Source organism: Coregonus clupeaformis, chromosome 6, assembly GCF_020615455.1.
Source record: "Coregonus clupeaformis isolate EN_2021a chromosome 6, ASM2061545v1, whole genome shotgun sequence".
In the NCBI taxonomy this organism is placed as follows: Eukaryota; Metazoa; Chordata; class Actinopteri; order Salmoniformes; family Salmonidae; genus Coregonus; species Coregonus clupeaformis.
Window position 1 is genome coordinate 24,135,908 of NC_059197.1, and position 23,563 is coordinate 24,159,470.

Consider the following 23,563-nt stretch of genomic DNA (forward strand, 5'->3'; position numbering starts at 1 on the left):
GTCAGAACCGCAGGATAAATAAAGGGGGCATATAAGTAGACAATGAAAGCTCTTACAATATTCGATGATTGCATTACTCTAAAACAGGTTATACAGTGGGGAAAAACAAGTATTTAGTCAGCCACCAATTGTGCAAGTTCTCCCACTTAAAAAGATGAGAGAGGCCTGTAATTTTCATCATAGGTACACGTCAACTATGACAGACAAATTGAGATTTTTTTTCTCCAGAAAATCACATTGTAGGATTTTTAATGAATTTATTTGCAAATTATGGTGGAAAATAAGTATTTGGTCACCTACAAACAAGCAAGATTTCTGGCTCTCACAGACCTGTAACTTCTTCTTTAAGAGGCTCCTCTGTCCTCCACTCGTTACCTGTATTAATGGCACCTGTTTGAACTTGTTATCAGTATAAAAGACACCTGTCCACAACCTCAAACAGTCACACTCCAAACTCCACTATGGCCAAGACCAAAGAGCTGTCAAAGGACACCAGAAACAAAATTGTAGACCTGCACCAGGCTGGGAAGACTGAATCTGCAATAGGTAAGCAGCTTGTTTGAAGAAATCAACTGTGGGAGCAATAATTAGGAAATGGAAGACATACAAGACCACTGATAATCTCCCTCGATCTGGGGCTCCACGCAAGATCTCACCCCGTGGGGTCAAAATGATCACAAGAACGGTGAGCAAAAATCCCAGAACCACACGGGGGGACCTAGTGAATGACCTGCAGAGAGCTGGGACCAAAGTAACTAAGCCTACCATCAGTAACACACTACGCAGCCAGGGACTAAAATTGTAACGATCCCGGCAGTCTGAGTCGGGTCCTTTCTGTGGACTAGTTTTTCTGCTCGGGATCTCCAGTTTCCCGAGGGTTCTGGAACGCTCCGGGGAGCTCTCTTGATTTCCACACCTGCATCCCATCAGCAATCTGCACACCTGGTCCTGATCATCACCCTTCTTAGGCTCTGGCCTAACATCCATTCCCTGCCGGATCGTTAGCCATGAACAGTAGGTTTACCAGAGTATCAGTCTTAGAGCTTCTAGCGTTAGTTTTGTTGTTTTGCACCTTGTTGGTTTGTTGGTTACTTACCTCCGTTTTGTTCCATCTGCAGTCACTCGTCCGGAACCTTCACCCTACCTCTGCCTGATGGTCGGCGGCTGCCGAGCCATCATTGGACCAACAACTGCACCCTCAACAACTCATCCACGCCGCCCGCTCTGTTCCTGGATTATTCAGCATCACTCTTGAATTTGTAAATAAACACTCACCTTCGTTTCAACTTACCTTGTCCTGGTCTGCTTCTGGGTTCTGGCTTTGTAACTCGTGACAGAACGATCCGGCCAGTAATGAACCCAGCGGACCTGGACTCTGTTCGCCATGCCATTACCCATCAGGAGAAGATGTTGGGCCATCATAGCACGGTACTACAGGAGATCGCGTTGTCAGTTCGGAACCTTTCTACCGGTCTGACGGAGGTCCAGAACCAGCGCAAGTTTCCGGTGGAGGATCCACTACCGGTTTCACCCATCTCGCCTGCCGCTTCTGGAGCTGTGTCCTTCCGTGAGCCCAAGGTTCCGACGCCGGATAAATATGAGGGGGAGCTGGGAAGATGCCGTTCCTTCCTTATGCAGTGTGGGTTAGTGTTCGATCTACAGCCCTACTCTTATGCCACAGACAAGGCTAGGATAGCCTTTGTGATTGAGTTGCTGCGTGGTCGAGCGCTGAGTGGGCTTCAGCCGTTTGGGAACGACAGGATCCCTGCATGGCTTCATACCAGGGGTTCACGGCCGAGATGAGGAAGCTCTTCGACCATTCCGTCCGAGGGGGGGACGCAGCTAGGCGCCTGTTTTCGCTTCGCCAAGGAACTCGCAGCGTGGCCGACTTCGTGATCGAGTTCAAGACGTTGGCTGTGGAGAGTGGGTGGAATGAGGAGTCTCTGCAAGCGGCCTTTTACCAGGGTCTGTCGGAGCAGCTCAAGGATGAGTTGATCTCCTATCCGGAGCCTAGTGACCTGGACAGCTTGGTAGCCTTGTCTATTCGGGTGGATAATCGAGTCCGAGAGCGAAGGAGGGAGAAGCAATGGGGTCCGTCCAATCGATCAGCTTCTCAGTTCCCAGTCGGGTCGGGTGGGGGACCAGAACACGTCGATCATTCTCCACCACAAAGGATTAGTGGAGAGGTCCTCTCTCCCGATTCTGAACCCATGCAAGTGGGGCGGCACGGGTTAACCAAGGAGGAGCGTCAACATAGACGTAAGACCAACTGCTGCCTCTACTGTGGTAGCTCGGGACATTACATCTCCACTTGTTCCCGGCGGTCGTCAAACTGCCCGGCTCGCTAAAGTTGGGAGGACTTTTAGCGAGCCAGTTTCAACCTCTCAGTACCTCTGTCAGACCCCGTTTCCCGGCTACCCTTGTGAACAGGAATCAGAGCTTAGCGATTAACGCTTTTATCGATTCAGGTGCCGATGGAAGCTTTCTTGATGCCGAAGTTGGTGGAACAGCTGGGGCTTTCCAAGGAGCAATTGCCGGAAGCCATTGAAGCGACCACTCTGAACGGCAGTAGTCTGGCACGTATCACGATGAGGACTGAACCGGTTAAGATGCTGTTGTCGGGGAATCATTCGGAGATGATTTCATTCTTCATTCTGCCGTCTTCCCATGTTCCTCTGGTCCTTGGATACCCCTGGCTGAAGGAACACAATCCCACGTTCGATTGGGTGACGGGCAAGGTAACGAGTTGGAGCCTTGATTGTCATGCTAACTGTCTCAAGACTGCCTGTCCCCATTCGGTTCCCAGTCAGGTGATTGAGGCTAAACCCCCAGATTTGTCCCTGGTTCCCGAGACATATCACGATTTGGGGGAAGTGTTCAGTAAGCAGAAGGCTCTGTCACTCCCTCCCCACCGACCATATGATTGTGCCATCAACCTGTTCCCTGGAGCTGTCTACCCCAAGGGAAGGTTATACAGTATCTCCCGCCCTGAACGTGAGGCTTTGGAGACCTACATCAAGGAGTCCCTAGCTGCTGGTCTCGTTCGTCCCTCGTCATCACCCTGGGGGCAGGATTCTTCTTTGTGGGTAAGAAGGATGGCTCTCTTCGACCGTGTATTGATTATCGGGGTTGAATGACATCACGGTCAAGAACAAGTATCCCCTGCCCTTGATGAGTTCTGCCTTCGACTCCTTACAGGGTGCTACGGTGTTCACCAAGCTAGACCTACGCAATGCGTATCACATGGTCCGGATCAGAGAGGAGACGAGTGGTTGACGGGTTTCAATACACCCGATGGGTCACTTCGAGTATCAGGTGATGCCGTTTGGACTGACCAATGCTCCAGCGGTATTCCAGAGTATGGTGAACGACGTCCTGAGAGATATGATCGGTCTCTTTGTGTTTGTTTACCTGGATGACATTCTGATCTTCTCGAAGGAACCTTCCGACCACGTCCAGCATGTCCGGCAGGTTCTGCAGCGATTGTTGGAGAATCGCCTGTTCGTGAAGGCCGAGAAGTGCGAGTTTCACGCCCACACGACATCCTTTCTCGGTACATCATCTCCAGGGGAGAGATTAGGATGGACCAGGAGAAGGTTAGAGCGGTTCTGGAATGGGCCCAGCCCGGTACGAGATTGCAGCTCCAGAGATTTTTGGGGTTTGCGAATTTCTACCGCAGATTCATCCGGGATTACAGCCGTGTGGCCGCTCCGTTAACTGCCTTGACTTCCAGTATCAGGAGCTTCAAGTGGAATCCGGAGGCGGATCGAGCGTTTCTGGATTTGAAGAGGCGATTCACCAACGCACCGATTCTCTCTCAACCGGACACGGCCCGTCAGTTCGTCGTTGAAGTGGACGGCGTCTGATGTGGGAGTTGGCGCCATCCTGTCGCAGCGATGCTCCACGGACAGTAAACTCCATCCCTGCGCCTACTACTCTCGTCGCCTTTCGCCTGCGGAGAGGAATTACGATGTGGGTAACCGGGAGCTTCTCGCGGTGAAACTTGCCTTGGAGGAGTGGCGCCACTGGTTGGAGGCGGAGCAACCGTTTATTGTCTGGACTGACCACAAGAATCTTGCTTACGTGCAATCGGCTAGACGTCTCAACTCCCGTCAGGCCAGGTGGTCGTTGTTTTTCGGACGATTCAATTTTTCCCTGACGTTCCGACCTGGATCTAAGAACGGCAAGGCGGACGCCTTGTCTCGGATGTTCTCCAAGACGGAGGAGAGTGGGTCCAAGACCGAGACAATTCTCCCCGGAACTGCGTCGTGGGAGCTGTTAGGTGGAAGATTGAGGAGGAGGTGATGGCGGCTCTTCGGACGCAGTCCGGTCCCGGTAACGGTCCACCCGGTCGGTTGTTTGTGCCTGAGTCGGTTCGTCCTGCGGTCCTCAAATGGTCCCACGCCAGCAAGATGGCTTGTCACCCTGGCGTGGCTCGGACGATGGCGTTTCTTCGCAGACGTTTTTGGTGGCCTGCCATGGCCGAGGATACTCGGGGTTATGTTGCTGCCTGTCCAGTGTGTGCGCAGAATAAGGGTACCAATCGGCCCAGCTCTGGACTACTTCACCCCCCTTCCTATTCCCCGGCGACCATGGTCGCATCTGGCCCTGGACTTTGTCACTGGGTTGCCCGCTTCTGAGGGGAACACGGTCGTTCTGACTATCGTGGACAGATTCAGCAAGTTCGCCCACTTTGTGCCAATTGCCAAGCTTCCCTCTGCCTCGGAGACGTCCGAGATCCTGGTTAGGGAGGTTTTCAGGGTCCACGGGTTGCCCAGTGATATCGTTTTCCGACCGTGGCCCTCAGTTTACCTCTGCTGTCTGGAAGTCCTTCTGTTTGGCCATTGGAGCTACAGTCAGTCTCACATCTGGTTTTCACCCCCCAATCTAATGGTCAGGCGGAGAGAGCCAACCAGAAGATGGAATCCACGCTTCGCTGCCTGGCCTCTTCCAACCCCACCTCCTGGGTCTCTCAGTTGCCTTGGGTTGAGTATGCCCACAATACTCTCCCTACATCTGCCACTGGGATGTCTCCCTTCCAGTGCCTGTATGGCTACCAACCTCCCTTGTTCCCTTCTCAGGAGAAGGAGCTCTCAGTGCCTTCGGTTCAGGCCCATATTCGTCGTTGCCACCGGACCTGGCATCGGGCCAGAAAGGCACTCCTTAGAGTTTCGGACCGGTATCAGCTCCAGGCGAATCGTCGCCGGATCCCCGCTCCCCACCTACACCATCGGAGATAGGGTCTGGTTGGCCACACGGGATCTTCCTTACGGACTGAGTCTAGGAAGTTGTTACCGAAGTTCATTGGTCCGTTTGTGGTGGAGAAGGTGATCAATCCGGTGGCAGTTCGACTCAAACTCCCGAGGACGCTCAGAGTCCATCCCACCTTTCATGTCTCCTGCCTCAAGCCTGTTTTCCTCAGTCCTCTGTTGCCTCCTCCGCCTCCTCCTCCTCCTCCTCGGATGATCGGAGGTGGTCCTGCCACACGGTGCGACGCATCATGGATTCCAGACGGCGGGGCCGGGTTTCCAGTATCTCGTGGACTGGGAGGGGTATGGTCCTGAAGAGAGGAGTTGGATTCCGCGGCGACAGATCCTAGATGCTGACCTCATCCGTGACTTCTACCGCCTCCATCCTGGCGCTCCGGGGAGTCCGCCCGGTGGCGTTCGTCGGAGGGGGTACTGTAACGATCCCGGCAGTCTGAGTCGGGTCCTTTCTGTGGACTAGTTTTTCTGCTCGGGATCTCCAGTTTCCCGAGGGTTCTGGAACGCTCCGGGAGCTCTCTTGATTTCCGCACCTGCATCCCATCAGCAATCTGCACACCTGGTCCTGATCATCACCCTTCTTAGGCTCTGGCCTAACATCCATTCCCTGCCGGATCGTTAGCCATGAACAGTAGGTTTACCAGAGTATCAGTCTTAGAGCTTCTAGCGTTAGTTTTGTTGTTTTGCACCTTGTTGGTTTGTTGGTTACTTACCTCCGTTTTGTTCCATCTGCAGTCACTCGTCCGGAACCTTCACCCTACCTCTGCCTGATGGTCGGCGGCTGCCGAGCCATCATTGGACCAACAACTGCACCCTCAACAACTCATCCACGCCGCCCGCTCTGTTCCTGGATTATTCAGCATCACTCTTGAATTTGTAAATAAACACTCACCTTCGTTTCAACTTACCTTGTCCTGGTCTGCTTCTGGGTTCTGGCTTTGTAACTCGTGACAAAAATCCTGCAGTGACAGACGTGTCCCCCTGCTTAAGCCAGTACATGTCCAGGCCCGTCTGAAGTTTGCTAGAGTGCATTTGGATGATCCAGAAGAGGATTGGGAGAATGTCATATGGTCAGATGAAACCAAAATATAACTTTTTGGTAAAAACTCAACTCGTCGTGTTTGGAGGACAAAGAATGCTGAGTTGCATCCAAAGAACACCATACCTACTGTGAAGCATGGGGGTGGAAACATCATGCTTTGGGGCTGTTTTTCTGCAAAGGGACCAGGACGACTGATCTGTGTAAAGGAAATAATGAATGGGGCCATGTATCGTGAGATTTTGAGTGAAAACCTCCTTCCATCAGCAAGGGTGGGGGGGGGGGGGGTATACAGAAGATAGCCCTATTTGGTAAAAGACCAAGTCCATATTATGGCAAGAACAGCTCAAATAAGCAAAGAGAAATGACAGTCCATCATTACTTTAAGATATGAAGGTCAGTCAATACGGAACAATTCAAGAACTTTGAACGTTTCTTCATGAGCAGTCGCAAAAACCATCAAGCGCTATGATGAAACTGGCTCTCATGAGGACCGCCACAGGAATGGAAGACCCAGAGTTACCTCTGCTGCAGAGGATAAGTTCATTAGAGTTTCCAGCCTCAGAAATTGCAGCCCAAATAAATGCTTCACAGAGTTCAAGTAACAAGACAAATCTCAACTGTTCAGAGGAGACTGTGTGAATCAGGCCTTCATGGTCGAATTGCTGCAAAGTAACCACTACTAAAGGACACCAATAATAAGAAGAGACTTGCTTGGGCCAAGAAACACAAGCAATGGACATTAGACTGGTGGAAATTTGTCCTTTGGTCTGGAGATTTTTGGTTCCAACCGCCATGTCTTTGTAAGACGCAGTGTGGGTGAACGGATGATCTCCTCATGTGTATTTCCCACCGTAAAGCATGGATGAGGAGGTGTTATGGTGTGGGGGTGCTTTGCTGGTGACACTGTCTGATACATCAGAAAAGCAGAACATAATATTTGGAACAGAAACCTTTGTTTGCAATTACAGAGATCATACGTTTCCTGTAGGTATTAACCATGTTTGCACACACTGCAGCTGTGATTTTGGCCCACTCCTCCATACAGACCTTCTCCAGATCCTTCAGGTTTCAGGGCTGTCGCTGGGCAATACGGACTTTCAGCTCCCTCCAAAGCTTTTCTATTGGGTTCAGGTCTGGAGACTGGCTAGACCACTCCAGGACCTTGTGATGCTTCTTACGGAGCCACTCCTTAGTTGCCCTGGCTGTGTGTTTCGGGTCGTTGTCATGCTGGAAGACCCAGCCACGACCCATTTTCAATGCTCTTACTGAGGGAAGGAGGTTGTTGGCCAAGATCTCGCGATACATGGCCCCTTCCATCCTCCCCTCAATACGGTGCAGTCGTCCTGTCCTCTTTGCAGAAAAGCATCCCCAAATAATGATTTTTCCACCTCCATGCTTCACGGTTGGGATGGTGTTCTTGGGGTTGTACTCATCCTTCTTCTTCCTCCAAACACGGCGAGTGGAGTTTAGACCAAAAAGCTCTATTTTTGTCTCATCAGACCACATGACCTTCTCCCATTCCTCCTTTGGATCATCCAGATGGTCATTGGCAAACGTCAGACGGGCCTGGACATGCGCTGGCTTGAGCAGGGGGACCTTGCGTGCGCTGCAGGATTTTAATCCATGATGGCGTAGTGTGTTACTAATGGTTTTCTTTGAGACTGTGGACCCAGCTCTCTGCAGGCCATTCACTAGGTCCCCCCGTGTGGTTCTGGGATTTTTGCTCACCGTTCTTGTGATCATTTTGACCCCACGGGGTGAGATCTTGCGTGGAGCCCCAGATCGAGGGAGATTATCAGTGGTCTTGTATGTCTTCCATTTCCTAATAATTGCTCCCACAGTTGATTTCTTCAAACCAAGCTGCTTACCTATTGCAGATTCAGTCTTCCCAGCCTGGTGAAGGTCTACAATTTTGTTTCTGGTGTCCTTTGACAGCTCTTTGGTCTTGGCCATAGTGGAGTTTGGAGTGTGACTGTTTGAGGTTGTGGACAGGTGTCGTTTATACTGATAACAAGTTCAAACAGGTGCCATTAATACAGGTAACAAGTGGAGGACAGAGGAGCCTCTTAAAGAAGAAGTTACAGGTCTGTGAGAGCCAGAAATCTTGCTTGTTTGTAGGTGACCAAATACTTATTTTCCACCATAATTTGCAAATAAATTCATAAAAAATCCTACAATGTGATTTTCTGGATTGTTTTTCTCATTTTGTCTGTCATAGTTGACGTGTACCTATGATGAAAATTACAGGCCTCTCTCATCTTTTTAAGTGGGAGAACTTGCACACAATTGTTGGCTGACTAAATACTTTTTTCCCCCACTGTACTGCACTGACACAAATGACTGATGATTGGTTGAAAGAAATTGATAATAAGAAGATTGTGGGAGCTGTACTGTTAGATTTCAGTGCAGCCTTTGATATTATTGACCATAACCTGTTGTTGAGAAAACGTATGTGTAATGGCTTTTCAACCTCTGCCATATCGTGGATTCAGAGCCATATACAGTGGGGAGAACAAGTATTTGATACACTGCCGATTTTGCAGGTTTTCCTACTTACAAAGCATGTAGAGGTCTGTAATTTTTGAGACTGTGGTCCCAGCTCTCTTCAGGTCATTGACCAGGTCCTGCCGTGTAGTTCTGGGCTGATCCCTCACCTTCCTCATGATCATTGATGCCCCACGAGGTGAGATCTTGCATGGAGCCCCAGACCGAGGGTGATTGACCGTCATCTTGAACTTCTTCCATTTTCTAATAATTGCACCAACAGTTGTTGCCTTCTCACCAAGCTGCTTGCCTATTGTCCTGTAGCCCATCCCAGCCTTGTGTAGGTCTACAATTTTAACCCTGATGTCCTTACACAGTGCTCTGGTCTTGGCCATTGTGGAGAGGTTGGAGTCTGTTTGATTGAGTGTGTGGACAGGTGTCTTTTATACAGGTAACGAGTTCAAACAGGTGCAGTTAATACAGGTAATGAGTGGAAAACAGGAGGGCTTCTTAAAGAAAAACTAACAGGTCTGTGAGAGCCGGAATTCTTACTGGTTGGTAGGTGATCAAACACTTATGTCATGCAATAAAATGCAAATTAATTACTTAAAAATCATACAATGTGATTTTCTGGATTTTTGTTTTAGATTCCGTCTCTCACAGCTGAAGTGTACCTATGATAAAAATTACAGACCTCTACATGCTTTGAAAGTAGGAAAACCTGCAAAATCGGCAGTGTATCAAATACTTGTTCTCCCCACTGTATCTAATAGAACTCAAAGGGTTTTCTTTAATGGAAGCTTCTCTAATGTCAAATGTGTCAAGTGTGATGTACCGCAGGGCAGCTCTCTAGGCCCTCTACTATTTTCAATTTTTTACCAATAACATGCCACTGGCATTAAATAATGCAACCACAGCTAATGAAGTCACTATGAAGAGTTGCAGTCAGTTTTGGATTTGGTGGCCAGTAATAAACTGGTCCTGAAAATCTCTAAACCTAAGATCATTGTATTTGGAAAAAAATAATTCCCTAAGTTCTAGACCTCATCTGAATCTGGTAATGAATGGTGTGGCTGTTGAACAAGTTGAGGAGACTAAATTACTTGTTGTTACCTTCGATTGTAAACTGTCATGGTCAAAGCATGTTTTGTCCTTGAGCTGTTCTTGTCTATTAACGTTCTGTATTATGTCATGTTTCATGTTTTGTGTGGACCCCAGGAAGAGTAGCTGCTGCTTTTGTAACAGCTAATGGGGATCCTAATAAAATAACAGAACCATTGACGTAAATATGATGATGTCCTATAGATCACAGAGATAAATCATTAAACTAGGTTAATACTATCAAGCATTAACATATCAATCAGTTGCTTCTGCACAGGTGCATGAGTGGAAAATCAATCAGTGAGGCCATTAAACAGGTTGACTGGCAGTGGCCGGTCCTCTCTCTGCCTGAACCACAGGATGTGTACTGTGGGGATCACAGTGCTGTGACTGATGCTGCGTTTGAGTGGACATGGCTTTCCTGCTGCCTGCTGCTATATATATCTCCACCACACCCCTAAGCCTTTGACCCTAAGGCTAATTCCTTTGAATTGTCCAAATCCACTCTGACGAGAGTGACAGCACACACCGGGAGAGAGAGAGAGAGAAATAGAGAGAGAGAGAGAGAGAGGTGGTGGGGGCACAGCCTGCCTAGTCTTGATGAAGGAGTGAAACTTCTCCTCAGCAGACTGCGTGTAAGCAGCTGCACACGTACTGAGCCAATGTAACAGTGCACAGTGAACACTGGGCTGTATGGTGTGCCTGTTTCATGTTCCCCAGATCTCCTGCACTGTGTGCCCACTTGGCAGAGGTACAGGCAGGCCCGGCTGATGTCACCCACCCAGCCTCTGTAATCGAAAGAGACGCTAATCCCACAATTCCACTTCTGCAAAGCCCTGCCTGTAGCGAGAGAGAGAGAGAGGGGGGAGGGAGAGGAGGAGAGAGAGCAAAAGAGAGATGGAGGGGGAGTGAGGGAGCGATAGAGGGGGAGGGAGGGAGGAAGAGAGACAGAGAGGGGGAGGGAGGGAGAGAGACAGAGAGGGGGTAGCTGGTAGACATAGAAGCCCGGAGGCTGTGGACTAGTGGACACATGTTTCTTGTCTTTTAGGTCAGTACCGTGTTGACCCACAGAGGGAGCGACCTTACTGACCACAGAGTCTCCACCCTCAGAACCCCTCCCACGTGGACCCCGTCACAGCCCATCCAGGCGTTGCCCTGGAGACTAGCTGCTCCCATGAGTTGCAGGCGGAGGGAGAGTGCTGTAGGAGCTGCACCCCTCCGTCTGCACCCCATCCTCGGCCCCATATGCCCACCATTGGAGTGACCACCTTGGAAGGCGTGGAGGTCTGCCAGGATGGGGAGGACTTCTGCCTGACCACAGAAGGGTAAGACTCCTCGCTGATTGTGTGTGTGGATTACACAGGTGTGCAGTGATACTCTAGTTACAGTTGATTATGACTGTTATGGTGATGTTGACCTGTATCAGGACCTCATAGTAGAGTGTAGAAATTATACTAAGAAAGCACCAGTGGCAAAGTGTATAGAAAGTGTGGGTTTGATGGTTTGGGATAGCATAGAGTCAAATTGGTGTATGGGTGAGTGTATCAGTGGTGGAGTTGAACATGTTTGTTTTTTCTGTGGTCTGTCAGCAGTTTACACATTGTGATTTGGCCCTGTTTCCTGCCCCCAATCCTTCCGCGCTACCATGAAGTGAGTGACTGTGTTAGTTTGTTACTGACAGGCTGGTAGAGGAATGTTCAGGAGGCAGGGAGGAGATTACATCTAGGCTAAACCAGCTGAAAATGTTCCGTCACAGATGACACACAAACAGCTTATCCATGCACATAGCACAGTTACTGTGTCTATAACATAACATAAAATGAATTGGGTCAAAAACATGATATTTTTTAAGCTGAAACCAATTTCACAGAAAACTGGACATGAATGTAAAAGGGGTTTGAACAGTTGTTCTGCTGCTTTGAAAGAGTCTCTTACAGCCCAGCTTCATTAGAACGAAAGGAGTGAGTGATGGCCACAGTGACCGAAGGCCATAATACCAGACTGGCACTGGGAGGAGTGATGAGAATGGGGAGACATCTTCAGTTCCTCTGAATCCTCGGGCGGCTCTTCTGGAAAACATAAACAGATTTAAAGTGGAAATAACTTGGGCTCATACAGTGAATGGGAAACTATGTTTCTCCCTTTTAGCATGGAGGCTTGGCTTTGGACGCAGTGATATGATGGCCACGTTCTGCCAATCTGTCACATAATGAAAAACAAAAAGATGGACAAGGACATATTCGATTTTTATGTGATCAAACCCCCCCTGGCAGCCATAAGCAATCTAATCTGAAGCTCAGTGCTAAGTGTGTGTGTGTTTGTGTGTGTGTGTGAGAGTGTGTGTGTGTGCGTGTGTGCGTGCGTGCGTGCGTATGTACGTGCGTGTATGTGTGTGCGTGCGTGCGTGTGCGTGCGGCGTGTGTGTGTGTGTGTGTGGGTGGGTTGAGGGGCCATGTGAACGTGACGATTAGGCTCACCACAACTGGGATTCACTCTGCTACCTCACAGACCAACCCCAGCCAATCAGCTATAGCACTGACCCCTCTGACCAATGAAGGGCCTATTTCAAAGTGATGAGGGACACGCAATGCGACATGCATTTATGGGCATGAGGGACTAGAGCGAATTATGCTGAGAAAACCGGATGTGGTTGTCATGAGGCACACTATAATATGTACTTGGAGAGGTCATTGGGGTGAGTAGTTTCCTGATGTCCATTTGGAAGCTGCTTGAGCCAGTTGGGGATGGCGAGAGAGATAGCGTGTGTGTAGTACTAGCACCAGTGAGGTCTCTCTGGGACAGATGTGTGTACGGGAGGGGTTGGTCGATGAAAGGGATAAAGGGAGAAACAGGAAGAGGGAGGGAGGGATAGAGGGAGGGAGGGAAAGAGGAATAGAGGACAAGCAAGCATCTGTCAACAGCAACTGTGTGACTGACTGGTGTCCAGAGCCTGCTGGTAGAAGTGGAAAAAAACATGATGAAGGTTGTGTCTGGTAAACACAGGGAGGGTTCCATATAAGGGAGTATCTAGGGTCTACTCTGGTGCCAGGATTACCAGTGGAAACTAAGGTTCCATCAGTACCACCTGAGCCAAGGTTCTGTGCAGCTCAATAGTATATATTCCTCTCTGAGACGCTTTTTTATTCATCATTGTGTTTGTGTACAGTGTAGTATGAGTAAGATGTGTATTTTTGTTTCTGTCTACTCAGCCATGTAAAGTGTTACAACAGTGCTGAGTGTGAATGTGTTTCTGTCTTTGTGTACTGTGTTCCTGTAGTACATCCCAGTGGCTTTGTACAGTATATACGGTGTGTGTGTTATCAGTTAGCTGAACTATCTTTTACACACAGAGGGATGGAGGTGCTTGGTGCCCAGGAGTCATCGATGGGCGAGATGTCACCGCAGAGGAATAACGAGAACAGGTTACCTTTCCAGGTACGTATCCACCCAGCCAACCACCCATCCCCCCACCCACCTCTGCATCTATATTCAATATCACAGACATGTTTCTCGTTCCAAATACCCTTAATAAATGGCATGCTGTCGAACAATAGATCCTGATGTGGCACAGGAATCCTCATCTCTCCCAAGTGGACATTCTCTCTTTTCCCCCTGACCCATCTGTCTATCTCCTCATTTGAATTCCATGCTGTCACAGTCACTAGCCCATTCAAGCTTAACATCCTTGTCATTTATCGCCCTCCAGGTTCCCTTGGAGAGTTCATCAACGAGCTTGACGCCTTGATAAGTTCCTTTCCTGAGGATGGCTCACCCCTCACAGTTCTGGGTGACTTTAACCTGCCGACGTCTGCCTTCGACTCATTTCTCTCTGCCTGCTTCTTTACACTCCTTTCCTCTTTTGACCTCACCCTCTCACCGTCCCCCCCTACTCACAAGGCAGGCAATACGCTTGACCTCATCTTTACTAGATGCTGTTCTTTTACTAATCTCACTGCAACTCCTCTCCAAGTCTCCGACCACTACCTTGTATCCTTTTCTCTCTCGCTCTCCTCCAACACTACTCACTCTGCCCCTACTCAGATGGTAATGCGCCGTCGCAACCTTCGCTCTCTCTCTCCCGCTACTCTCTCCTCTTCCATCCTATCATCTCTTCCCTCTGCTAAATCCTTCTCCCTCCGGTCTCCTGATTCTGGCTCCTCGACCCTCCTCTCCTCCCTTTCTGCATCTTTTGACTCTCTATGTCCCCTATCCTCTCGGCCGGCTCGGTCCTCCCCTCCTGCTCCGTGGCTTGACGACTCATTGCGAGTTCACAGAACAGGGCTCCGGGCAGCCGAGCGGAAATTGAGGAAAACTCGACTCCCTGCGGACCTGTCATCTTTTCACTCCCTCCTCTCTACTTGTTCTTCCTCTGTTTCTGCTGCTAAAGCCACTTTCTACCACTCTAAATGTCAAGCCTCTGCCTCTAACCCTAGGAAGCTCTTTGCCACCTTCTCCTCCCTGCTGAATCCTCCTCCTCCTCCCCCTCCCTCTCTGTGGATGACTTCATCAACCATTTTGAAAAGAAGGTTGACGACATCCAATCCTCATTTATTAAGTCAAATGACACCGCTGGTCCTGCTCACACTGCCCTACCCTATGCTTTGACTTCTTTCTCCCCTCTCTCTCCAGATGAAATCTTGCGACTTGTGACGGCCGGCCAACCAACAACCTGCCCGCTTGACCCTATCCCCTCCTCTCTTCTCCAGACCATTTCCGGAGACCTTCTACGCCAGGGGTGTCAAACGTCCGGCCCGCGGGCCGGATCAGGCCCGCAAACGGGTTTAATCCGGCCCGCGAGATGATTGAAAAAAATAAATACAAAAAAATACTCTCCCTTACCTCACCTCGCTCATCAACTAATCCTTGAACACTGGCTATGTCCCTTCCATCTTCAAGAGGGCGAGAGTTGCACCCCTCCTCAAAAAACCTACACTCGATCCCTCCGATGTCAACAACTACAGACCAGTATCCCTTCTTTCTTTTCTCTCCAAAACTCTTGAGCGTGCCGTCTCTAGCCAACTCTCCTGCTATCTTTCTCAAAATGACCTTCTTGATCCTAACCAGTCAGGTTTCAAGACTGGTCATTCAACTGAGACTGCTATTTTCGGTTTCACGGAGGCTCTCTGCACTGCCAAAGCTAACTCTCTCTCCTCTGCTCTTATCCTTCTAGACCTATCTGCTGCCTTTGATACTGTGAACCATCAGATCCTCCTCTCCACCCTTTCCGAGTTCGGCATCTCCGGCGCTGCTCACTCTTGGATTGCGTCCAGAGTGACTTACAGTTAGTGAGTGCATACATTATTATTATTTTTTATTTAGTGCATACGTGGGAATTGAACCCACAACCCTGGCGTTGCAAACGCCATGCTCTACCAACTGAGCTACATCCCTGCCGGCCATTCCCTCCCCTACCCTGGACGACGTTGGGCCAATTGTGCGCCGCCCCATGGGTCTCCCGGTCGCGGCCGGCTACGACAGAGCCTGGATTCGAACCAGGATCTCTAGTGGCACAGCTAGCACTGCGATGCAGTGCCTTAGACCACTGCACCACTCAAGCTGAACCTCAGCAAGGTGGAGCTGCTCTTCCTCCTGGGGAAGGACTGCCCGCTCCATGATCTCGCCATCACGGTTGACAACTCCATTGTGTCCTCCTCCCAGAGTGCAAAGAACCTTGGCGTGACCCTGGACAACACCCTGTCGTTCTCTGCTAACATCAAAGCGGTGAACCGATCCTGCAGGTTCATGCTCTACAACATTCGCAGAATACGACCCTACCTTACACAGAAAGCGGCACATGTCCTAATCCAGGCACTTGTCATCTCCCGTCTGGATTACTGCAACTCGCTGTTGGCTGGGCTCCCTGCCTGTGCCATTAAACCCCTGCAACTTATCCAGAACGCTGCAGCCCGTCTGGTGTTCAACCTTCCCAAGTTCTCTCACGTCACCCCGCTCCTCCACACACTCCACTGGCTTCCAGTTGAAGCTCGCATCTACTATAAAACCATGGTGCTTGCCTACGGAGCTGTGAGGGGAACGGAACCTCCTTACCTTCAGGCTCTGATCAGACCCTACACCCAAACGAGGGCACTACGTTCATCCACCTCTGGCCTGCTAGCCCCCCTACCTCTACGGAAGCACAGTTCCCACTCAGCCCAGTCAAAGCTATTCGCTGCTCTGGCACCCCAATGATGGAACAAGTTCCCCCACGACGCCAGGACAGAGGAGTCACTGACCACCTTCCGGAGACACTTGAAACCCTACCTCTTTAAGGAATACCTGGAATAGTATAATAGTAATCCTTCTACCCCCCCCTTTACTACCACTGTCTTTTGTCTAAACTAACACCTGACTTATTTCACCTGCTAGCACTGACTTGTTTAAAGAAATGTACTTATTGTGATCGAGATGTAGTTGTCCCTGATTGCACTGACATTGCTCACAGCTGCTTGTTTGATGAACTGTACTTACTGTGATCAAGATGTGGTTGTCCCACTGGCTATCCTAAGTTGAATGCAGCAATTTGTAAGTCGCTCTGGATAAGAGCGTCTGCTAAATGACTTAAATGTTAAAATGATGGGTCTTTTTTTTCTAAGGTTTACAATACAAGAGTCTATACCAGTGAATTAATGTCACCATCCATGTCACCCAACATTCAAACACCCACCTGTGGACCCTCCTTCTGCCTCCAGATCTTCCCAGACCCAGTGGAGGTGTCTCTGAGTCCAGAGGGCTCTCCCAATCACCTGCAGCAGTTTAGTCCCTCTGAGAAGGAGCGGCTTCCCTCCATCGTGGTGGAGCCCACGGACATGAGCGAAGTGGAGAGTGGCGAGTTACGGTGGCCCCCGGAAGACATGGACTTCTGTTCTGAGGAGGATGAAGATCTGTTCCTGGAGCAGTGTATTCCCCCGGCCAACATCGCAGACTGGGGAGAGGAGGAAGAGACGTCTGTTGTCATCAACCACCAGCAGAACACATCCCTCATTGGTACATTGTGTGTGTGTGTGTTTCTTTGTCTGTATTTCTGTATTTCTCTCTCTCTCTCTCTCTCTCTCTCTCTCTCTCTCTCTCTCTCTCTCTCTCTCTCTCTCTAATTTCTATAAATGCGTGTTCTCTTTCTCTTTTCAGACTCTCTTACTTTAATCCATGCTTCTTTGCTTGCGTAGACGAAAGATCAAAAGGAAAATCACTCATTCTTTGTAACTCTATGGCAATGTATTATTATGTCTGTCTTACAGACCTCCAGTCAGATGTGTTCAGGGATGAAACACCCATTCTACCACCTTGCAGCTCACCTGCCCTGAACTGAGTCACCAACCCCACCCCTAAACCCCTGCTATCTTCCTGAGGAAACCACTCACAGACCATGGGTCACAGGTCAATAGGAACAGAATGGAACTACAGTTCAAATATTGTCCAACAACGAAAGGAGATAAGCTTCTATGTTATGTAAATAAGTTAAGTTAGACAGTAGTATAATGTTCTATGCAAAATGTCATAAATAAAACCAAGGACAGCTCTGAGGGAAAAGTGTTATCTGAAGGAGTAGTGTGAAGGAGAACATCTAACATTAAATAGCAAGGGTGTTTAGTTTAAGAAAATCACTATTACTCATCTGTGGAGAGAAGGAAATAACACTTTGCTGATATTTGCTGTTTTTTAATGACGTCATTACTTCATGTATTATTTTCCCCTATTTCCAAGGGCCCAATAGTGGTTTTGAAGTACATCAGAGTGCATACTCGAGTTAGTAATTGTAGAATGTTTACATATATTTATTGCATTGTTTAAATGATGGTGTTGCCAAGGGAAATGTAGCCTGGCACGAGTTGTCAGCCAGGTTAGGGGATATGGGCACTCCACCCATAAGGGTTAGACATACCAACCTGGCTGTGGGCTTTCCCACAATAAATAGATTCATCCGTATTGGCCTAAACCAGGGATGGGCAACTCCAGTCCTCGGGGGCCTGATTGGTGTCCAGCCCCAGCTTACACACCTGACTACAATAATCAACTAATCATTATCTTCAGTTTAGAATGAAATTAGTTTAAAAAGTGTGACACCACTCCAGCCCCCGAGGACTGGAGTTGCCCATCCCTGGCCTAAACCCTTCAAACTCAACTCTGGACCTCGAAGCCTAGACCACTGTTTTATGGGCGCCAGATATTGGTCGCTAGATCTGCACTATCGTCTAGGTTTGATGTGGTAATACATTCCTGGTAATACACTCCTGCCCCCCGTGGACCAACTCGTACATAAAGCATCCACCATTCAGGCTGTAAAGGCATTCTTCCCTCCTTAACTTACTATAATGGCGAGCCGCTGGAAAAAAACTGGAAAACTATGTGTTGGCTGAACGCGGTGTGCAACATTCAAAGTTGTCCGAAATTCCGAAAATGGTTATGGAATTGTTTTATTTATTAAGACAGTACACATATTTGCTAGGGTAAACACAAGAGCAAACACATGCAAATCCTGAAGGTACTTGTTGATATCAAAAGGGAACAACACAGTTGTTGTATCTGCTGTTGACAGTTTAATATGGAGATACATCTATATATTAAAACATATTTGCAGTACAGGTGCTGTCATCATACTCAACATACGTGTGTATAGCGTTGGCCTCCCAACAAATTGTAAATATAAACAATGTTGTCAAAAATGTGTATTTAACAGTACTGTAATAAGCATAACGACAATAACAATAAAGTTGTGAAATTCTGATGTATTAATGTAGTTGGACTATGATTTTGTAAGGCTTGCTGAGAACATAACAATGATAATAATAGGTGCTAACATTAGCAACGTGGCTCAGGGGAAACTCCTTTTTGAAACAAATCTGATAAGCTATGCACAAAAAAAAATATATATATACAGTACACCACATGACTCAGTTTACCTTTCAGAGGATTCTAGCCTACAATATACAGCACATTCAGAAAGTGTTCAGACCTTTTCACTTTTTCCACATTTTGTTACGTTACAGCTTTATTCTAAAATGGATTAAATTGTTTTTTCCCCCTCATCAATCTACACACAATACCCCATAATGACAAAGCGACATTTTCAGACCCTTTACTCAGTACTTTGTTGAAGCTCCTTTGACAGCGATTAAAGGTATTGGTCGCTAGATCTGAGCTCTACGGACAATTCCTTCGACCTTATGGCTTGGTTTTTGCTCTGACATTCACTGTCAACTGTGGGACCTTATGTAGACAGGTGTGTGCCTTTCCAAATCATGTCCAATCAATTGAATATACCACAGGTGGACTCTAATCAAGTTGTAGAAACATCTCAAGGATGCTCAATGGAAAGAGGATGCACCTGAGCTCAATTTCGAGTCTCATAGCAAAGGGTCTAAATACTTATGTAAATAAGGTATTTCTGTTTGGTAAAAACCTGTTTTCACTTTGTCATTATGGGGTATTGTGTGTAGATTGACAAGGAAATTTTTTTTATTTAATCAAATTTAGAATAAGGCTGTAACATAACAAAATGTGGAAAAAGTGAAGGGGTCTGAATACTTTCCAAATGCGCTGTTATCTACCCCAATGTGTTGACATTTTTACAATTCCTGATCATAAGGAGGTGAGGTCATGATTGGGCGGGGGGTCTGTCGACAGAAATTGTGCTAAAGAAGAACAGTTCCTATTTTTTCTGGTTGTGTGGCGTGTCATCAACAAGAGGAAGGCCGAGCCATAAGTCTGAAATCTAAGGTAAAGTACAATCTTAATTGTAACCTTAACTTTACAGTGTTTGGTGATTGATTATGTGATTGAAATTATTTCATTTTAGAGGTATTTTGCACTTGAATGATTACTTTTAAATTTCATATTGTTATGTAAAATGCTGACTGGTCTTGTATCACTTTATAAAGTGTGTTTGTGTTATTCCTCAATTTCAAATCCTGTTTAACCCTGTTATCACAACTAAGCCATTCCAGCATTAATGACATTTTAATATCCTATGGTTATTTACTTTGGTCTTGATATGGATATGGCTTGAATATTTAAAACACTTTGTGTGAAAAAACAATAGCAGCTAGCAAGTCAACAGTATGTCATGGTAAAAATATAATTATACCATTCTAAATTCAGGGATTCTTGAAAGTCAGGACAATCCTTGTCTGGCAGTGAAACGAAATTTTTTTAGTTGAAAGAAAATAAGGATTTTGTTGCATTATTTGAACTTAAAAATGACATTTTAGTGAAATTTTTAAAGGGGAAAGATTTGCTTTAGGCAATCTCAAAGTATTTTCAATATTATTCATTTCCATGTGGGCTCTATGCCCGGAAATGCTCTTATCTGGAGCAAAGGATCCCAATTCCAAACTCTCCTAAAAACGAGCAATAATTAATATGAACTGAAAAGGGATCTTATGTAATTTCTTGCAATAGCCCTCTCTGACTTTTAAATAATATTTCTCTCAAAACTGTGATTCCTAACAAATGTGTCCGGAGATTTGGGGCTCAATTCAATACGTATTGCAGAAGTTCCGTGTTACAATGTGATTGAAATTTAAAGTCAATGTTCCCGCTTTAGTGGAGACTGCATTCACAGTAAACGCTGCATTTTAAGGAAATTACCTTAAGATTTCTAGCGCGCAATCAGTTACGCTTCAACGAGACAGATTGAACAGAGCCCTTGGTCACCTCTGTCAGATTAGTCTGAAATCCTAAATTAATCAGGAATGAGCAGGGTCAGCTACACCATAATACCCTTCATGTCCTCATTACATGTAGTGCAACAAGACAACTCATGGCCTGTAAAGTGCTCTACTTTTGATAGAATTTAACAAACAATATTGAAATCACCATGGTCACCAACATAATCTGTCAACTCCATCTCCCTTATACACTGAACAAAAATATCCCCACAGCATGATGCTGCCACCACCATGCTACACCGTAGGGATGGTGCCAGGTTTCCTCCAGACGTGACGCTTGGCATTCAGGCCAAAGAGTTCAATCTTGGTTTCATCAGACCAGATAATCTTGTTGTAGAAACATCTCAAGGATGCCTATTGGAAACAGGATGCACCTGAGCTCAATTTCGAGTCTCATATCAAAGGGTCTGAATACTTATGTAAATAAGGTATTTCAGTTTTTTATTTCGTATACATTTGCACAGATTTCTAAAAACCGGTTTTCGCTTGTCATTATGGGGTATTTAGTGTAGATTGATGACAATTTTTTTTTATTTAATCCATTTAAGAATTAGGCTGTAATAACAAAATGTGGAAAAAGGGAAGGGTTCTGAATACTTTCTGAAGGCACTGTATGCTTAGACTATTGTTTAAATATCATTTAGCTATTTGATTTTGAATTTTAAGACCCCTTGAAGTATACAAAAATATATTTAAAAAATATTTGATGAAACATATTTTTGGGCCTTTGTGCTATCAGCCCATACAAATGTATTGATAACATATTCACTACACGGAACAACAGATAGTCCCAAAAAATATCAAAAGGAAGTTTGTTCTGAAGTGTCTTTCCTATATGTATTAAACCCCTTATCTTTTTTTGACATGCATTTAACCCCACATTTTGGCCATTAAACACTTGTTGGACAATACATTTAAACATTAAAAGCCTTTTAAGGTGTCTGACGGAGTTAACGTAAATCCTATGAAAATATATATTTTAAAAAGCTTGCAACTCCAGGGTTGTGGGTTCGTTTCCCACGGGGGGCCAGTATGAAAAATGTATGCACTCACTAACTGTAAGTCTCTGGATAAGAGCGTCTGCTAAATGACTCAAATGTAAAATATAAAATCATATTACTGTCTTTCCCTTCCACTCAACAGTCACCTCCAAGCATGGATGATTTGTGCTCGATGTTCACTGATGAGGAGATGAGCCTCCTGAACATCACTGACTGTGAATTTGTCATGCTTGAGGACCTTGATCCTGTGCTGGGGCCCCGTCACCTGTCCGCCCTGGTGTTCTATGGCTTGGTCTTCCTGCTGGGGGTCCCGGGCAACGCTCTGGTGGTGTGGGTGATTGGCTTCCGCATGCCGCGCTCCGTCACCTCTCTGTGGTTCCTCAACCTGGCCCTAGCTGATCTGCTGTGCTGCCTGTCCCTGCCCCTCCACATGGTGCCCTTGGCCATGGACCAGCACTGGCCCTTTGGCCCTGTGGCCTGCAAGCTGCTCAAGGGCCTCATCTACATGGTCATGTACTGTAGCGTGCTGCTGCTGGTACTCATCAGCCTGGACCGCTGGCTGCTGGTCAGCCGTCCCGTGTGGTGCCAGAACTGGAGGAGGCCTCACAAGGCCACCTGGGTATGTGTCGGGTTGTGGCTCCTGGCCCTGCTGGGCAGCATCCCCCAGTTTGTCAACGTGAAGGAGGTCCAGTTAAGCACCAGTAAGTCAGAGTGCCTGGGATCTTACACTATAGTTAGCAGCTGGGCTATAATCACACTACGCTTCCTGGTGGGTTTCGTGCTGCCATTCGTCACCATCGTGGTGTGTCATTGGGTTGTGTATAGCAGGGCCAGGCAGGGGTCTGAGGTGGGGTCTGGGAGGGTGAGTGAGGTGCGCACCAGACGCACCTTGAGGGTCATTGTTGCTGTGTCGCTGAGCTTCTTCCTGTGCTGGGTTCCACTGCACATGCTGGACTTCCTGGTTCTATTGACCCCCCGGCACTCATCACACAGCGCCAACGTACAGCTGGCCCACACCCTGGCCCTCTGTCTGGCCTACTGTAACAGCTGCCTCAACCCTCTGCTCTATGTGTGTCTGGGACGAGGCTTTAAGCAGAGTATCAATCGCTCCCTGCGCAGTATGTTCAATTTTGCCACTGAGGAGCCGGTACCCAGACAGAGCATGTCCAAGAGCACATCAGAAAGAACCCAGGAGAATATTATGTAAAGTTCTCTGTGTGTGTGTCAACCATGAGAACCTGTTGAGTCAGAGTGTTTTGTGACATTTAAAAGTGCTCAGAGATGTGATTTGAATCCAGTGTTGTGCAACAGAACAGGAACTTCTGCCCTCTCTGCAATATGTTTCCGCCAGCAATCACACTTGTGCAATTACATTTGGCTTTTTCTGTATTTAAAGGCTCTATTCAATCAGATCCGCTTTAGCCGACATCCCCATAGCGGTATTTTTGGCGGTGTTGGAGGTGGAGCTGTGTTAGAGCTGTCAAATCCACAAGCGGCTCCTGGCATTATACCTAAAGCGGACATTGCCATTGGCTGCATGTAGTCGCATTAAGAGAAATCCCATGCAGCCTTGTTTACAAGTTCTAACACTGGAATATGAGATGTAATCTACACCTCGATTAGGCTGATAGAAATCCTAATTATTTTGTTGAATGATTTTCAACTTAACCGTGTAGCTTCGTGACAATGATCAAGAGCAGCTGTTCACCGATTTGATAGCTCCAACGTATTTACACCTCCAAAATATCAGATATGTGGGTGTTTGTTTACGCTTGATCTGATTGAATCTAGGCCTTAGTTTAGATTTTAGTTCATTTTCATAGATATGTCATTTTGACAAATATGTAATGTTTCAGCCCTCAGGTAATAACAACAACTGTTAATGAGCACACCAGAACATGAAATGTGTTAAAAATAAAATAAAATAAAAAAAGACATGTATTTGTGTTGAAATAAAAGGCTTTATGAAACCAAGTTGCTCTTTAAAATGCTTTTATGGTGTCTTAT

General features: G+C 47.1%; 1 protein-coding gene across 1 annotated transcript; it reads left to right on the plus strand.

The window, feature by feature from the left end:
• The first annotated feature begins 19,546 nt into the window (after positions 1-19,546).
• LOC121568405 (C5a anaphylatoxin chemotactic receptor 1) lies at positions 19,547-23,097 on the plus strand. The gene is made up of 2 exons (XM_041878947.1): positions 19,547-19,605; positions 21,699-23,097. The coding sequence occupies exon 2, from the start codon at positions 21,711-21,713 to the stop codon at positions 22,761-22,763; it is 1,053 nt and encodes a 350-aa protein (XP_041734881.1). The 5' UTR covers positions 19,547-19,605; positions 21,699-21,710; the 3' UTR covers positions 22,764-23,097.
• The last annotated feature ends 466 nt before the right edge of the window (positions 23,098-23,563 follow it).